This window comes from Salmo trutta, chromosome 12 (genome assembly GCF_901001165.1).
Source record: "Salmo trutta chromosome 12, fSalTru1.1, whole genome shotgun sequence".
Taxonomy (NCBI): domain Eukaryota; kingdom Metazoa; phylum Chordata; class Actinopteri; order Salmoniformes; family Salmonidae; genus Salmo; species Salmo trutta.
This window is the reverse complement of record NC_042968.1, coordinates 63,535,236-63,548,388: the sequence shown is the minus strand read 5'-3', so window position 1 is coordinate 63,548,388 and position 13,153 is coordinate 63,535,236. Positions and strand designations below refer to the sequence as shown.

The following is a 13,153-nucleotide window of genomic DNA, read 5'->3' as shown; positions in this document are numbered from 1 at the left end:
AAGATTAGGCTTGATTTCTGTCTCTTTGTGTGGCTTCTCATGTGATGTCAATGAATTCAACTGAAACAGCATTTTAGGGGAATTGTGCTGCCTGATCTTATTTATTGGACGTTATGATGCCAGGATTTGTTTATTTGTTTCATTGTGTGTTTGGGAGGTTTCATTCTACGCGTGACATGATTATGGAATTCTTTCTAAATGATGAAAAATGCCTTTTAAGCAATTCTTCCACTTGCCTTCTCTTGCAAAGGGGGCTAACTGAATACCTAATCTGCCCATGAGCTGCTTAATGTAACTGGTTAGAGCTGTTTAGATATTCAGGGGGAGTTAGTTGTTCAGAACTAGGGTTGTAAAGGGAGGGTATATTACTGGAAACTTTTTAAATTTACCAGTAAACTACCAGAATTTCGTATCTTTCAAGGATGTTATGTAATCTGTCACAATACATCTAGTGGCCCTTTTGGGTACTTATTATATCAGGTGTCTCTGGCCCTCCGTGTGGCCTTGTCACATGTTAAATATATGAAATAATTAAATAAGATGATTTTAAAATAAAACATAGAATGACAAAGCTGTAAAACATTTTCCTAAATGTAAACCATCAATTTAGGGAATACCATTGGTGTTTTAATATGAGGCTTTCAGCATGAAATATCCTTTAGATTTATTTACACACTTTTATTTTATTTTACTATGTCAATATGTATTTGTTGTCAATGTTTTGGCGGCAAACTGTTGGCAGTTGTGAAAAAAGTCATTATTTGGATGAGTTGCAGAGGTAATTGTTGATTAGATGCTTTTTTCATTAAGTAGGCTATTTTCTCTAGAACCATATCGTCTTTCTACTAAAAACTCATGGAAAATACGGAGTCCGTATTGTCCGTGAGTTTTTAGTAGAAAGACAATATGTGTCACGGTTGTCGTCTTCGTCTTCCGACGATATAACGAAATTGTCGTCTGAAAATGTAGACCAATACGCAGCAGGTACGTGTATGCTCATATTTAGATTTATTAACTTACAAAAACAACTGAATACAAAATAACAAAACTACTAGAACTAACAAACGAACAACTAAACAGTCTGGCAAAGCCTAGGGCTGAACACAGAACAATCACCCACAAAACACAAACACAAACACACCCTCATTTATGAGACTCTCAATCAAAGGCAGATAGAAAACACCTGCCTTCAACTGAGAGTCCCAACACCAATTCACCAGACATAGAAACAGACATACTAGACTCCACATAGAACTACCTAGACATAAACCAAAACCCGGACATACTAAATCAAACACCCTTTACACAAACACACCACCCCGAACCACATAAAACAAATACCCTCTGTCACGCCCTGACCAAACTACAAAACAATTAACCTTATATACTGGCCAGGACGTGACAGTACCCCCCCCTTAAAGGTGCTACCCCAGAAGCACCTTAACACAAAAAAAATTACCCCCAAACAATACCCAAAAGAAAATTCCCCCTTACTAAAGGGAGGGAAGGGAGGGTGGCTGCCGTCAACGACGGCACTGTGCTACACCCCCCCCTCCCCAACCCACCTATCTTGGAGGCGGCTCAGGTTCTGGCCGTTCCAGGCAGTCTGGGTAGTCTGGAGGTTCGGGGCAGTCTGGGCAGTCTATCAGCTCTGGGCGGTCAGGGCAGTCTGTCAGCTCCGACAGGTCAGGGCAGTCTGTCAGCTCCGGCAGGTCAGGGCAGTCTGTCAGCTCCGGCAGGTCAGGGCAGTCAGTCAGCTCCGGCAGGTCAGGGCAGTCAGTCAGCTCCGGCAGGTCAGGGCAGTCAGTCAGCTCCGGCAGGTCAGGGCAGACTGGCCACTCCGGCAGGTCAGCGCAGTCTGGCCACTCCGGCAGTTCAGCGCAGTCTGGCCACTCCGGCAGTTCAGCGCAGTCTGACCACTCCGGCAGTTCAGCGCAGTCTGACCACTCCGGCGACTGTTGACTGACGGGCAGCTCCGACGACTGTTGACTGACGGGCAGCTCCGACGACTGTTGACTGACGGGCAGCTCCGACGACTGTTGACTGACGGGCAGCTCCGACGACTGTTGACTGACGGGCAGCTCCGACGACTGTTGACTGACGGGCAGCTCCGACGACTGTTGACTGACGGGCAGCTCCGACGACTGTTGACTGGCGGGCAGCTCCGACGACTGTTGACTGGCGGGCAGCTCCGACGACTGTTGACTGGCGGGCAGCTCCGACGACTGTTGACTGGCGGGCAGCTCCGACGACTGTTGACTGGCGGGCAGCTCCGACGACTGTTGACTGGCGGGCAGCTCCGACGACTGTTGACTGGCGGGCAGCTCCGACGACTGTTGACTGGCGAGGCTGGGGACACGCACCTTGGGCTTGGTGCGGGGTGCTGGTACTGGGCGTACCAGATTGGAGACACGTACCTCAGGGCTAGTGCGGGGAGCTGGCCTGGGGCTCCATCCTTGCCCCTCTTCACAGCCCTTGTGCCCCCCCCAAAAAATTTCTTGGGGCTGCCTCTCGGGTTCCCTTAACTCTTCCATAGCCCTGGACACGAACATCCTTAAATCTGCCCACGTCCATCCATCCATGCTGTTCTCCTGCTGCTTGGTCCTTTGGTGGTGGGTGATTCTGTCACGGTTGTCGTCTTCGTCTTCCGACGATATAACGAAATTGTCGTCTGAAAATGTAGACCAATACGCAGCAGGTACGTGTATGCTCATATTTAGATTTATTAACTTACAAAAACAACTGAATACAAAATAACAAAACTACTAGAACTAACAAACGAACAACTAAACAGTCTGGCAAAGCCTAGGGCTGAACACAGAACAATCACCCACAAAACACAAACACAAACACACCCTCATTTATGAGACTCTCAATCAAAGGCAGATAGAAAACACCTGCCTTCAACTGAGAGTCCCAACACCAATTCACCAGACATAGAAACAGACATACTAGACTCCACATAGAACTACCTAGACATAAACCAAAACCCGGACATACTAAATCAAACACCCTTTACACAAACACACCACCCCGAACCACATAAAACAAATACCCTCTGTCACGCCCTGACCAAACTACAAAACAATTAACCTTATATACTGGCCAGGACGTGACAATATGGTTCTAGAGAAAATAGCCTACGGACACAGATATATATAAAATGACAGAAGATTCCAGTAACTTTGGTAAATTACCGGTAGCTTTGCAACCCTATTCAGAGCACTGCTTCTCACTGCAGTCCATGGGGGTTGCAGATGAAGGAGAGGGGTTGTGACTGAGTAATATTGGTTTTCTATGTTCTGTAATCCATGTATACTGTTCTGCAACGCTGTAAACACACCCGGATTTAATGTAATTCTCACCCTTTTATCTCACCTTCCCTCATCTCCCTATCAGGAAGTGGCGTCGGCCGAGCGGGTGAGGGGCGGTTGTCTCCTGGAGGAGCCCAAGACCCTGCTGTTCAGGGGGAACTCCCTCAGCCTGCAGCTCTCCATCCAGGACGTCCCCCAGTTCCTCTGGAGCATCAAGCCTTTCACCACCTGCCAGGTAGGGGATGGAGGAATGTGTTGGGAGCGGGTGTCGGGGGGGGGGGGGTGTGGGAGGGGGTTAGAGAGGGAGTGTGGGTGTGCATGGAACCCCATCATTACAGAAACCTCCCTTCCACCACAATCCCTTCATCAGAGTCCTTTCCTCCTGTAAACCATCCCTTCTTCTTCCTCTGTGGTCACATCAAAGAGCAGGGACAGCAGCAGGGGACCAGAACTATATTCTCCACACACACACACACACACACACACACACACACACACACACACACACACACACACACACACACACACACACACACAACATATTAATTGATTTGCTGTTTGTTTGTCATTGAAACTACACAGTATGTATTAACTGAATTGACTTTGAAGAATGGAATGTTAACGTGCAAGTAATTTAAGACTGGCCACCTCCAATTCAGTTTGCTCATGGATACACAACCACATCCCCAAGAGGCTGCTGCCCTTCAACGATTAGCTGAAGTCGTGGCTAAAGTGATCATTGACCTGGTCTGGTCTTAAAAGCCCAGTGAGGTCATTACTGTGATTTTCCTGTGTTTTGCATATATTTCCACACTATGAGGTTGGAATAATACTGTGAAATTGTGAAAATTATGATAATGCCCTTTTAGTGTAAGAGCTGTTTGAAAAGACCGCCTGAAATTTCAACCTGTAAATTAGTTAATAGACCAATAAGAAATAGAGTTCCAGACCTCACCACTCAGACCACTCCTAGACAGTCCTAGCAAAATTCTTTGTTAAGAAATCACTTTTTGCTAAGAAGCTATTTTTGGACCTTTTAACTAGCAGTTAAAAGGTGAAATATAGGAAAGAGGGCAATACAATTAGCTTGCATTCAGGCATTGTGTTTAGCAGATCTTGTCATCCTGGACCTGTATTCATAATGTGCCTCAGATTAGAAGTGCTGATGTAGGATCAGGTCCCCCCGTTCATGTAATCTTATTAATTAGGATCTAAAAGGCCAAATGAATTCTATATCACTACTCCTACTCTGAGACTATTTGTGAATACGGGCCCAGAGCTAGATTAGGTCTATAGTTTAGGGCTGTCCCCGACTACAAAAAATCTTGGTCAACCGAGAGCCGTCTCTTCTTTCGACCAATCGATTGGTAGACATTTTTAAACATGTGTTTTTCAATATATAGACAGAGCCTACAGTATGTTTTAAACAAATCAACTATATGTAGGCTACTGAGCTTGTCTGATCCTTTAAGCACTGCAATTAAAAATGAAGACACAAAATACTAAAGAGGGAGCCAGAGATCGACCAGAAGAAAAAAACCTGTTCCCGACACGCCTCCTCATGTTGCCCGCTGCTGCTGGTCTTCGCAGATTCTGCCATTATGCTCTTAAAGATAACGGTAATAGGCTACACCAACGGTTGGCAATCTTTTCCATTTGAAGTGCCAAGTTATCATACCATTTCTACTGATTTGCATGCCAGTTATGATTTCCATATGCACATTTTCATGGAACAATTTAATTTATAACGAAGTCTTCATATCTCAAAACCAATATCATGTGGTTAATCCAAATTCTATCTAAATGAAAATGGTACAAATCTAAAAGGAACTTCTATTGCCAATATGTAAAAATATCCTACATAAGCCAAAAAATAAAAACATTGCAGCCTGCAGGTAGAAAATATCCCAATTTTCAAAATAAATATCCTATAAATCACATTGACTATGCATGGCCTGTCTGCAAGGAACTTGAAACAGACATTGTATCAACTATTAACTTGATCCAGCCCGATCGTGCTAGCAAACTTGCAATATTGCATGAAATATTCTGGGCCCTCAGAGTTTCCTTCACCAGTGAGCTCTGGACAAACAGACACAGCTGTAGACTATTTTCGCACAGGATAGAAATAATCAGGTAGGCCTATTTTATGACATTTCTAACGGATCAGAGGAATACTTTTTTTCCCTTGTTCATGCTGAGTGGTTATGGAAAGGGATTGAGCTGGAAAGATTTTTCAAATAGGCTACGTTGAGGAACTATTGTCATTCTCAGTGGATGTAAAAACACATTTATTTTGAGGCAAAGAACATTTTTTATTTGAGAAGCTACACAGTGATAATGAGTTAAGACAATCAGAAATAGTATCAGATCCCCAAATGGGCACATTTATAGACCTAGATTAATTAAATGGTAAATGTACTACTGGTGTGCCATCCCCACGGCCTCTGCAACGGATTAGTCCACTCAGTCAGGTATGAATCAGACAGGTGTCTCGTGTACCATCATTTCTTTATATATATATTTCCAACCACTGCTCAACAACAAAAAATATTGGTCGACCAACAGCCTATCGACCAAACAATCGACCAGTTGTCTAAATGGGGTCAGCCGTACTAAAGGGTATTTAATATGTGACTGACCGCCTTGATTCAGTCTTATGTAGTGTTTTTTACATTGGATAAAAGCAGGGACACAGAGCTACAAAATGGTATATCATACATTACATTTGAGGAACAATGGGAAAGTAATTTTGCTTTGAAAGTTAATAAACTTGTAACCTCACTTTTGAGAAAATGGCCTTTGAATGTTTTGGTACCTACTGGACAGCTCTTTTTTGTCTACACCCATTCAGTATTGTTCACAGCCTCTTAAGCTGTAGCCCCACCCATCTCTTTAAGGGTTGATCTGAGCATTCTGTCCAAACAACAGCAGTCAAGCACCCAAGCTAACCTGCTAACGTTGGCTAGCTTGCTAGCTACTTCCAGACACAAATGAGAGAACAGCTCACTGACCATTTTACTTGCCCTAGCAGAGCTAGTCAGGCTGTTTCTATGTTATCCAGAGCGTTGGTGACTGCAACTGTGCTGCTGGCAAGAATTTGCACTTTTTTGACAATGTTTACTGACACCGGCCATATTCAACGGGTGTTGAGAGTTCGTAAATTCGTCAGTTATTCTGTGCTCTGGCGCACTCAGACGAGAGTGCTCTGAAATCGGAGTAGATAGCCAGAGCAAATTTACCAGCTACGTCTATCAACAGTTGTCGCAGTGACATTCTATTGAAATGGTTACTTCCATAGTTGAGTCGTTTGTTGAGACATGTAGCTAGCTAGCTAGGTAAACAATGAGCAATAATCGCAATTCATGATGTTATTCCACTGCATGAATCACCAGGTAGCTAACCAACCAGGTTCAATGTTAGCTAGCTAGCATTAGGCTATAATTGGCAGAGAAAATGACTCTGAGATACGAATAATAAGATCATACACGTAACATTTGCTAACGAGCCAGCCAGCTAACGTTAGCTATCTAGATAACAGTACACTTTTTAAATTTATTTAACCTTTATTTAACTAGGCAAGTTTAACTTGAAATGAAAACGACTTTCTGTCAAATTTTGAAATGTGTAATATCTGAAAATGTAGCTAGCTAGACTATCTTACCCGAGCTCTGAAATCGGAGCAGATAGCCTTAGCGAAATTACCAGCTACGTCTATCAACAGTTGTCGCAGTGACATTCTTTTGAAATGGATACTTGCATAGTGGAGTCTTTTGTTAAGACATGTAGCTAGCTAGCTAGCTAAACAGTTAACCATAATCCCAACTCATGACATTACTACCCTGCATGAATCTGCAGGTACAGTGGTTTTTCCTTTTAAAGTTGTATCATACTGCAGCACACCTTGAGGGCTGCCGCAGAATTCTATGGCACGTTATTTATTTGTCAGCTATTTTTACCATTAATGCTAGTTAGTGCTAGTTTGACCACCAGAGGGTATCTTTGAGAAGCATTTGATAGCCTTCAATATTGGCTGTACTAGAGAATTGAAAACTTTTTTTAAGAACATAGTATATCGGATTGATCATATCAAATGTTGCTTAATTAATTTGATTCATATTTTGGTGTTTCTATTCCAAAAAAAATCAAAAATGAAACCTTCTGGGTTTCCGTTAGGATGGAACGGAAAATATGGTGCTGTACAACGTGACGGTCAGGAGTAGGCTACAGTACTAAGAGCATAACATTTCCACATCCTAATTGTACTCTAACCAATAGCCAAACAGAGATTCAGTGAAAATAAACATCTCATTGATTTATCAAGACCAGTCCCCATGCTTGTCTCAGAGCAGTGCTGTCTTGACCTCTGAATGCTGTCTCTTCCATTAATTTTGAATGAGTATTTTCCAGTAAGCAACAATTTGTTTACCTTCATTAGCCTACTTTGTTCCAATATTTCTGTCATTCAGTGATATTTATTCCCAAAGTAATTATTTATGCATCCATAAGGAAATAAACATCTGCATTTTGAAAGAGTATTTTTATCATTATTTTATTAACGATAGCATAAAGATGCTGATGAAGAAATATATGCATTCACTACTGTAAGTCGCTCTGGATAAGAGCGTCTGCTAAATGACTAAAATGTAAATGTATGTATTAATGACGAACACCCGGAGGTTCACTGGTAAGCCACATTTGCCTCGGGATCCATCCTGGTTGGTAGTCTGTGTCCACTTGTGGTATCTCTCTTCAGTTACACATCCTTGGAATAGCAGAACAGAATAACGGTCTGGACAGCCCTTGCTGTGCCTGGTGAGCATTTGGTCAAGTTCTGTTGTCAGAAGAGGAATGGAAACGTTAGGGTGAACTGTGACAACCTGATGAACCCGCCAGGTATGTTGACTGCCTGTCAGAGGTGGAGTTCCAGAGCTCACAGGTGTGCCTAGCATGGATTGTGACTCCATCTCGTTCCTCGCCCTCTTCAACGCGTCATCCTATGCCTGACTCTTCGCCATAAGCGCCTGACTCTCTGCCAATACCGCATGGCTCTGGACCAATGCATCAGCTGTCGCCCGTATCTCTGCCAAAGTATCTATTGTCCTGCTAATAGCCCATAATGGCGCTGTACAACATGACCGGTCGGGAGTAGGCTACAGTACTACAGTAAGAGCAAATTAATCCTAACATTTCCACACCCTAATTGTAGTTTAAGATTCTCTTAGAATAAAAACCTTAGTGTAACAACAGTTTTAGTAAGTAATACTGACGAGTAGTAACAAAAAATAGGTGTGTGCGTGCAGGACAGAGGAATCGCAATTCTTAGACTATTGTTCTAAATTCAATCACCTTCTTCATCCTCATCATTCCGTCCATTGAAATTCTATTTTGAAGTTGTGCACAATTATCAGTTTCTATTTGGTTTATGTTACCCATTCATTGTCAGTTAGCATAATCAGTAATCTAACTCCCACTTGTGCTGGTCTGGAGCAATGAAGTAGTGACACAGGGTATTGCACTAAACTACAAATTACCTCTAAGTCCTGCAGTATAAACTTTTAGTTGAGCTACCACTGTATTTAACCAACCAGGCTATAACCAGCAAAGTAAATGGCTCTGAAATACGAATAATAAGATCATACACGTAACGTTAGCTGGTGAGCCAGCGAGCTTCATTAGCTAGCTAACAGTACACTTTAACTTGAAATGCAAATGACTTTGTCAAAATTTGAAATATGTAATATCTGAAAATGTAGCTAGCTAGACTATCTTAACCGTATAAATGGAATGGACACTTCTCCTTGTCACGGATGCCATGGTTGCCTTTAGTTTGAAGATGAAATCCGGGGACTTGTGTTTTCTCCATCTCCTTAATTAACTATCATTCTTCAATTCCACGGATTTCAAAATTGATCCTCCAGAAAGTGGAGAGCAACACTTATGCAGATCTACAACACAATATATTTAAAAAGAAGCCACGTTAGACAGGATTACCTTTACATACTGACCAGCTCAAATAGACAGAAGCCTTCTATATGACAGACCAATCCGAACTCATCTCTCAGCATGTCCAGCCCACTCATTATCTCAGCCAATCATGGCTAGCGACAAGGTTTGTGTCTTTTTTTGTGGCTAAACCAACTACTGTAGGCTCATAATTTAACAATTGTATTCATATTTACAGATGGCATCCAAATTTGTTATTAAGGCACATGAAAGTTCACATGTTCCAGAAGGCATTTCTGCCCCCCAAATAATGATATGATAAAAAAATTATGATTAAAAAGAAAAGTTTACATTTAAATGGCTCTCCTGTGAAGTACTGACCCGCGACATACGCCTAGTTTCCTGAAACAAGTCACATATGTTGATCTCTCTCTCACTTTCTCTCGCGCTCGCTCGCTCTCTCTCTCAATTCAATTCAAGAGCTTTATTGGCATGGGAAACACATGTTAACATTGCCAAAGCAAGTGAAGTAGATAATAAACAAAGTGAAATGAACAGTAAACATTACACTCACAGAAGATATACAGTGTTGTAACGATGTTCAAATAATGAAAGTAGAAAAGGGAAAATAATTAAACATAAATATGGGTTGAATTTACAATGGTGTTTGTTCTTTGCTGGTTGTCCTTGTGGCAAAAGGTCACAAATGCTGTGATGGCACACTGTGGTATTTCACCCAGTAGATATGGGAGTTTATCAAAATTGGGTTTGTTTTCGATGTTCTTTGTGGATCTGTGTAATCTGAGGGAAATATGTGTCTCTAATATTGTCATAGATTTGGCAGGAGGTTAGGAAGTGCAGCTCAGTTTCCACCTCATTGTGTGGGCAGTGTGCACATAGCCTGTCTTCTCTTAAGAGCCAGATCTGCCTTTCTCAATAGCAAGGCTATGCTCACTGAGTCTGTACATAGTCAAAGCTTTCCTTAAGTTTGGGTCAGTCACAGTGGTCAGTTATTCTGCCACTGTGTACTCTCTGTTTAGGGCCAAGTAGCATTCTAGTTTACTCAGTTTTTTTGTTAATTCTTTCCAATGTGTGAAGTAATTATCTTTTTGTTTTCTCATGATTTGGTTGGGTCTAATTGTGTTGCTGTCCTGGGGCTTTGTGGGGTCTGTTTGTGGTGGGAACAGAGCCCCAGGGCCAGCTTGCTTAAGGAACTCTTCTCCAGGTTAATCTCTCTGTAGGTGATGGCTTTGTTAAGGAAGGTTTGGGAATCGCTTCCTTTTAGGTGGTTGTAGAATTTAACCGAGTCTCAATTTGGTGAATTTTGTGAATTCTTGGTTGGTGACCGGATCCCAGACCTCACAACCATAAAGGGCAATGGGTTCTATAACGGATTAAAGTATTTTTAGCCAGATCCTAATTGGTATGTCGAATTTGATGTTCCTTTTGATTGCATAAAAGGCCCTTCTTGCATTGTCTCTCAGCTCGTTCACAGCTTTGTGGAAGATACCTGTGGCGCTGCTGTTTAGGCCGAGGTATGTATAGTTTTTTGTTTTCTCTAAGGCAACTGGACCTTTTTTGGAACACCATTATTTTTGTCTTACTGGGATTTACTGTCAGGGCCCAGGTCTAGCAGAATCTGTGCAGAATATCTAGGTGCTGCTGTAGGCCCTCCTTATTTGAGGACAGAAGCACCAGATCATCAGAAAACACTAGACATTTGACTTCAGATTCTAGTAGGGTGACGCCGGCTGCTTCAGACTGTTCTAGTGCCGTCGCCAATTCGTTGATATATATACTGCTCAAAAAAATAAAGGGAACACTTAAACAACACAAGTCAATCACACTTCTGTGAAATCAAACTGTCCACTTAGGAAGCAACACTGATTGACAATAAATTTCACATGCTGTTGTGCAAATGGAATAGACAACAGGTGGAAATTATAGGCAATTAGCAAGACACCCCCAATAAAGGAGTGGTTCTGCAGGTGGTAACCACAGACCACTTCTCAGTTCTCAGTTCCTATGCTGATGTTTTCGTCACTTTTGAATGCTGGCGGTGCTTTCACTCTAGTGGTAGCATGAGACGGAGTCTACAACCCACACAAGTGGCTCAGGTAGTGCAGCTCATCCAGGTTGGCACATCAATGCGAGCTGTGGCAAGAAGGTTTGCTGTGTCTGTCAGCGTAGTGTCCAGAGCATTGAGGCGCTACCAGGAGACAGGCCAGTACATCAGGAGACGTGGAGGAGGCCGTAGGAGGGCAACAACCCAGCAGCAGGACCGCTACCTCCGCCTTTGTGCAAGGAGGAGCAGGAGAAGCACTGCCAGAGCCCTGCAAAATGACCTCCAGCAGGCCACAAATGTGCATGTGTCTGCTCAAACGGTCAGAAACAGACTCCATGAGGGTGGTATGAGGGCCCGACGTCCACAGGTGGGGGTTGTGCTTACAGCCCAACAGAGTGCAGGACGTTTGGCATTTGCCAGAGAACACCAAGATTGGCAAATTCGCCACTGGCGCCCTGTGCTCTTCACAGATGAAAGCAGGTTCACACTGAGCACGTGACAGAGGTGACAAAGTCTGGAGACGCCGTGGAGAACGTTCTGCTGCCTGCAACATCCTCCAGCATGACCGGTTTGGCGGTGGGTCAGTCATGGTGTGGGGTGGCATTTCTTTGGGGGGCCGCACAGCCCTCCATGTGCTCGCCAGAGGTAGCCTGGCTGCCATTAGGTACCGAGATGAGATCCTCAGACCCCTTGTGAGACCATATGCTGGTGCGGTTGGCCCTGGGTTCCGCCTAATGCAAGACAATGCTAGACCTCATGTGGCTGGAGTGTGTCAGCAGTTCCTGCAAGAGGAAGGCATTGATGCTATGGACTGGCCCGCCCGTTCCCCAGACCTGAATCCAATTGAGCACATCTGGGACATCATGTCTCGCTCCATCCACCAATGCCATGTTGCACCACAGACTGTCCAGGAGTTGGCGGATGCTTTAGTCCAGGTCTGGGAGGAGATCCCTCAGGAGACCATCCGCCACCTCATCAGGAGCATGCCCAGCGCTGTAGGGAGCCTCATTTTGACTTGTTTTAAGGACATTACATCAAAGTTGGATCAGCCTGTAGTGTGGTTTTCCACTTTCATTTTGAGTGTGACTCCAAATCCAGACCTCCATGGGTTGATAAATTGGATTTCCATTGATTATTTTTGTGTGATTTTGTTGTCAGCACATTCAACTATGTAAAGAAAAAAGTATTTAATAAGATTATTTCATTAATTCAGATCTAGGATGTATTATTTTAGTGTTCCCTTAATTTTTTTGAGCAGTGTATGTTGAAGAGGGCGGGCTTAAGCTGCATCCCTGTCTCATCCCACGACCCTGTGGAAAGAAATGTGTGTTTTTTTGCCAATTTTAACCGCACCCTTGTTGTTTGTGTTCATGGATTTTATAATGTCCTATGTTTTTTCCCCAACACCACTTTCCATCAATTTGTATAGTAGACCCTCATACCAAATTGAGTAAAGACTTTGCTTTTGTTTTGTTTGTTTGTCATTTAGGGTATGCAGGGTGAATATGTGGTCTGTCGTATGGTAATTTGGTAAAAGCCAATTTGACATTTGCTCAGTACATTGTTTTCACTGAGGAAATGTATGAGTCTGATGTTAATGATAATGCAGAGGATTTTTCCAAGGTTGCTGTTGACGCATATCCCATGGTAGTTATTGGGGTCAGATTTTTCTCCACTTTTGTGGATTGGGGTGATCAGTCCTTGGTTCCACATATTGGGGAAGATGCCAGAGCTAAGGATGATGTTAAAGAGTTGAAGTATAGCCAATTTGAATTTGTCCTCTGTATATCTTATCATTTCATTGAGGATACCATCAACACCACACGCC

The 13,153-nt window shown here is 43.1% G+C and overlaps 1 protein-coding gene across 3 annotated transcripts in view; it reads left to right on the top strand.

Moving 5' to 3' along the window:
* The window catches only part of LOC115203975 (netrin receptor UNC5D-like), a 327,175-nt gene that overhangs the window by 307,323 nt on the left and 6,699 nt on the right, over nucleotides 1–13,153 (top strand). For all 3 annotated transcript variants that reach the window (XM_029769118.1, XM_029769119.1, XM_029769117.1), the window contains one exon: nucleotides 3,400–3,549. In XM_029769118.1, the coding sequence (XP_029624978.1) occupies nucleotides 3,400–3,549 (150 nt within the window). The remainder of the gene's footprint in view (nucleotides 1–3,399; nucleotides 3,550–13,153) is intronic.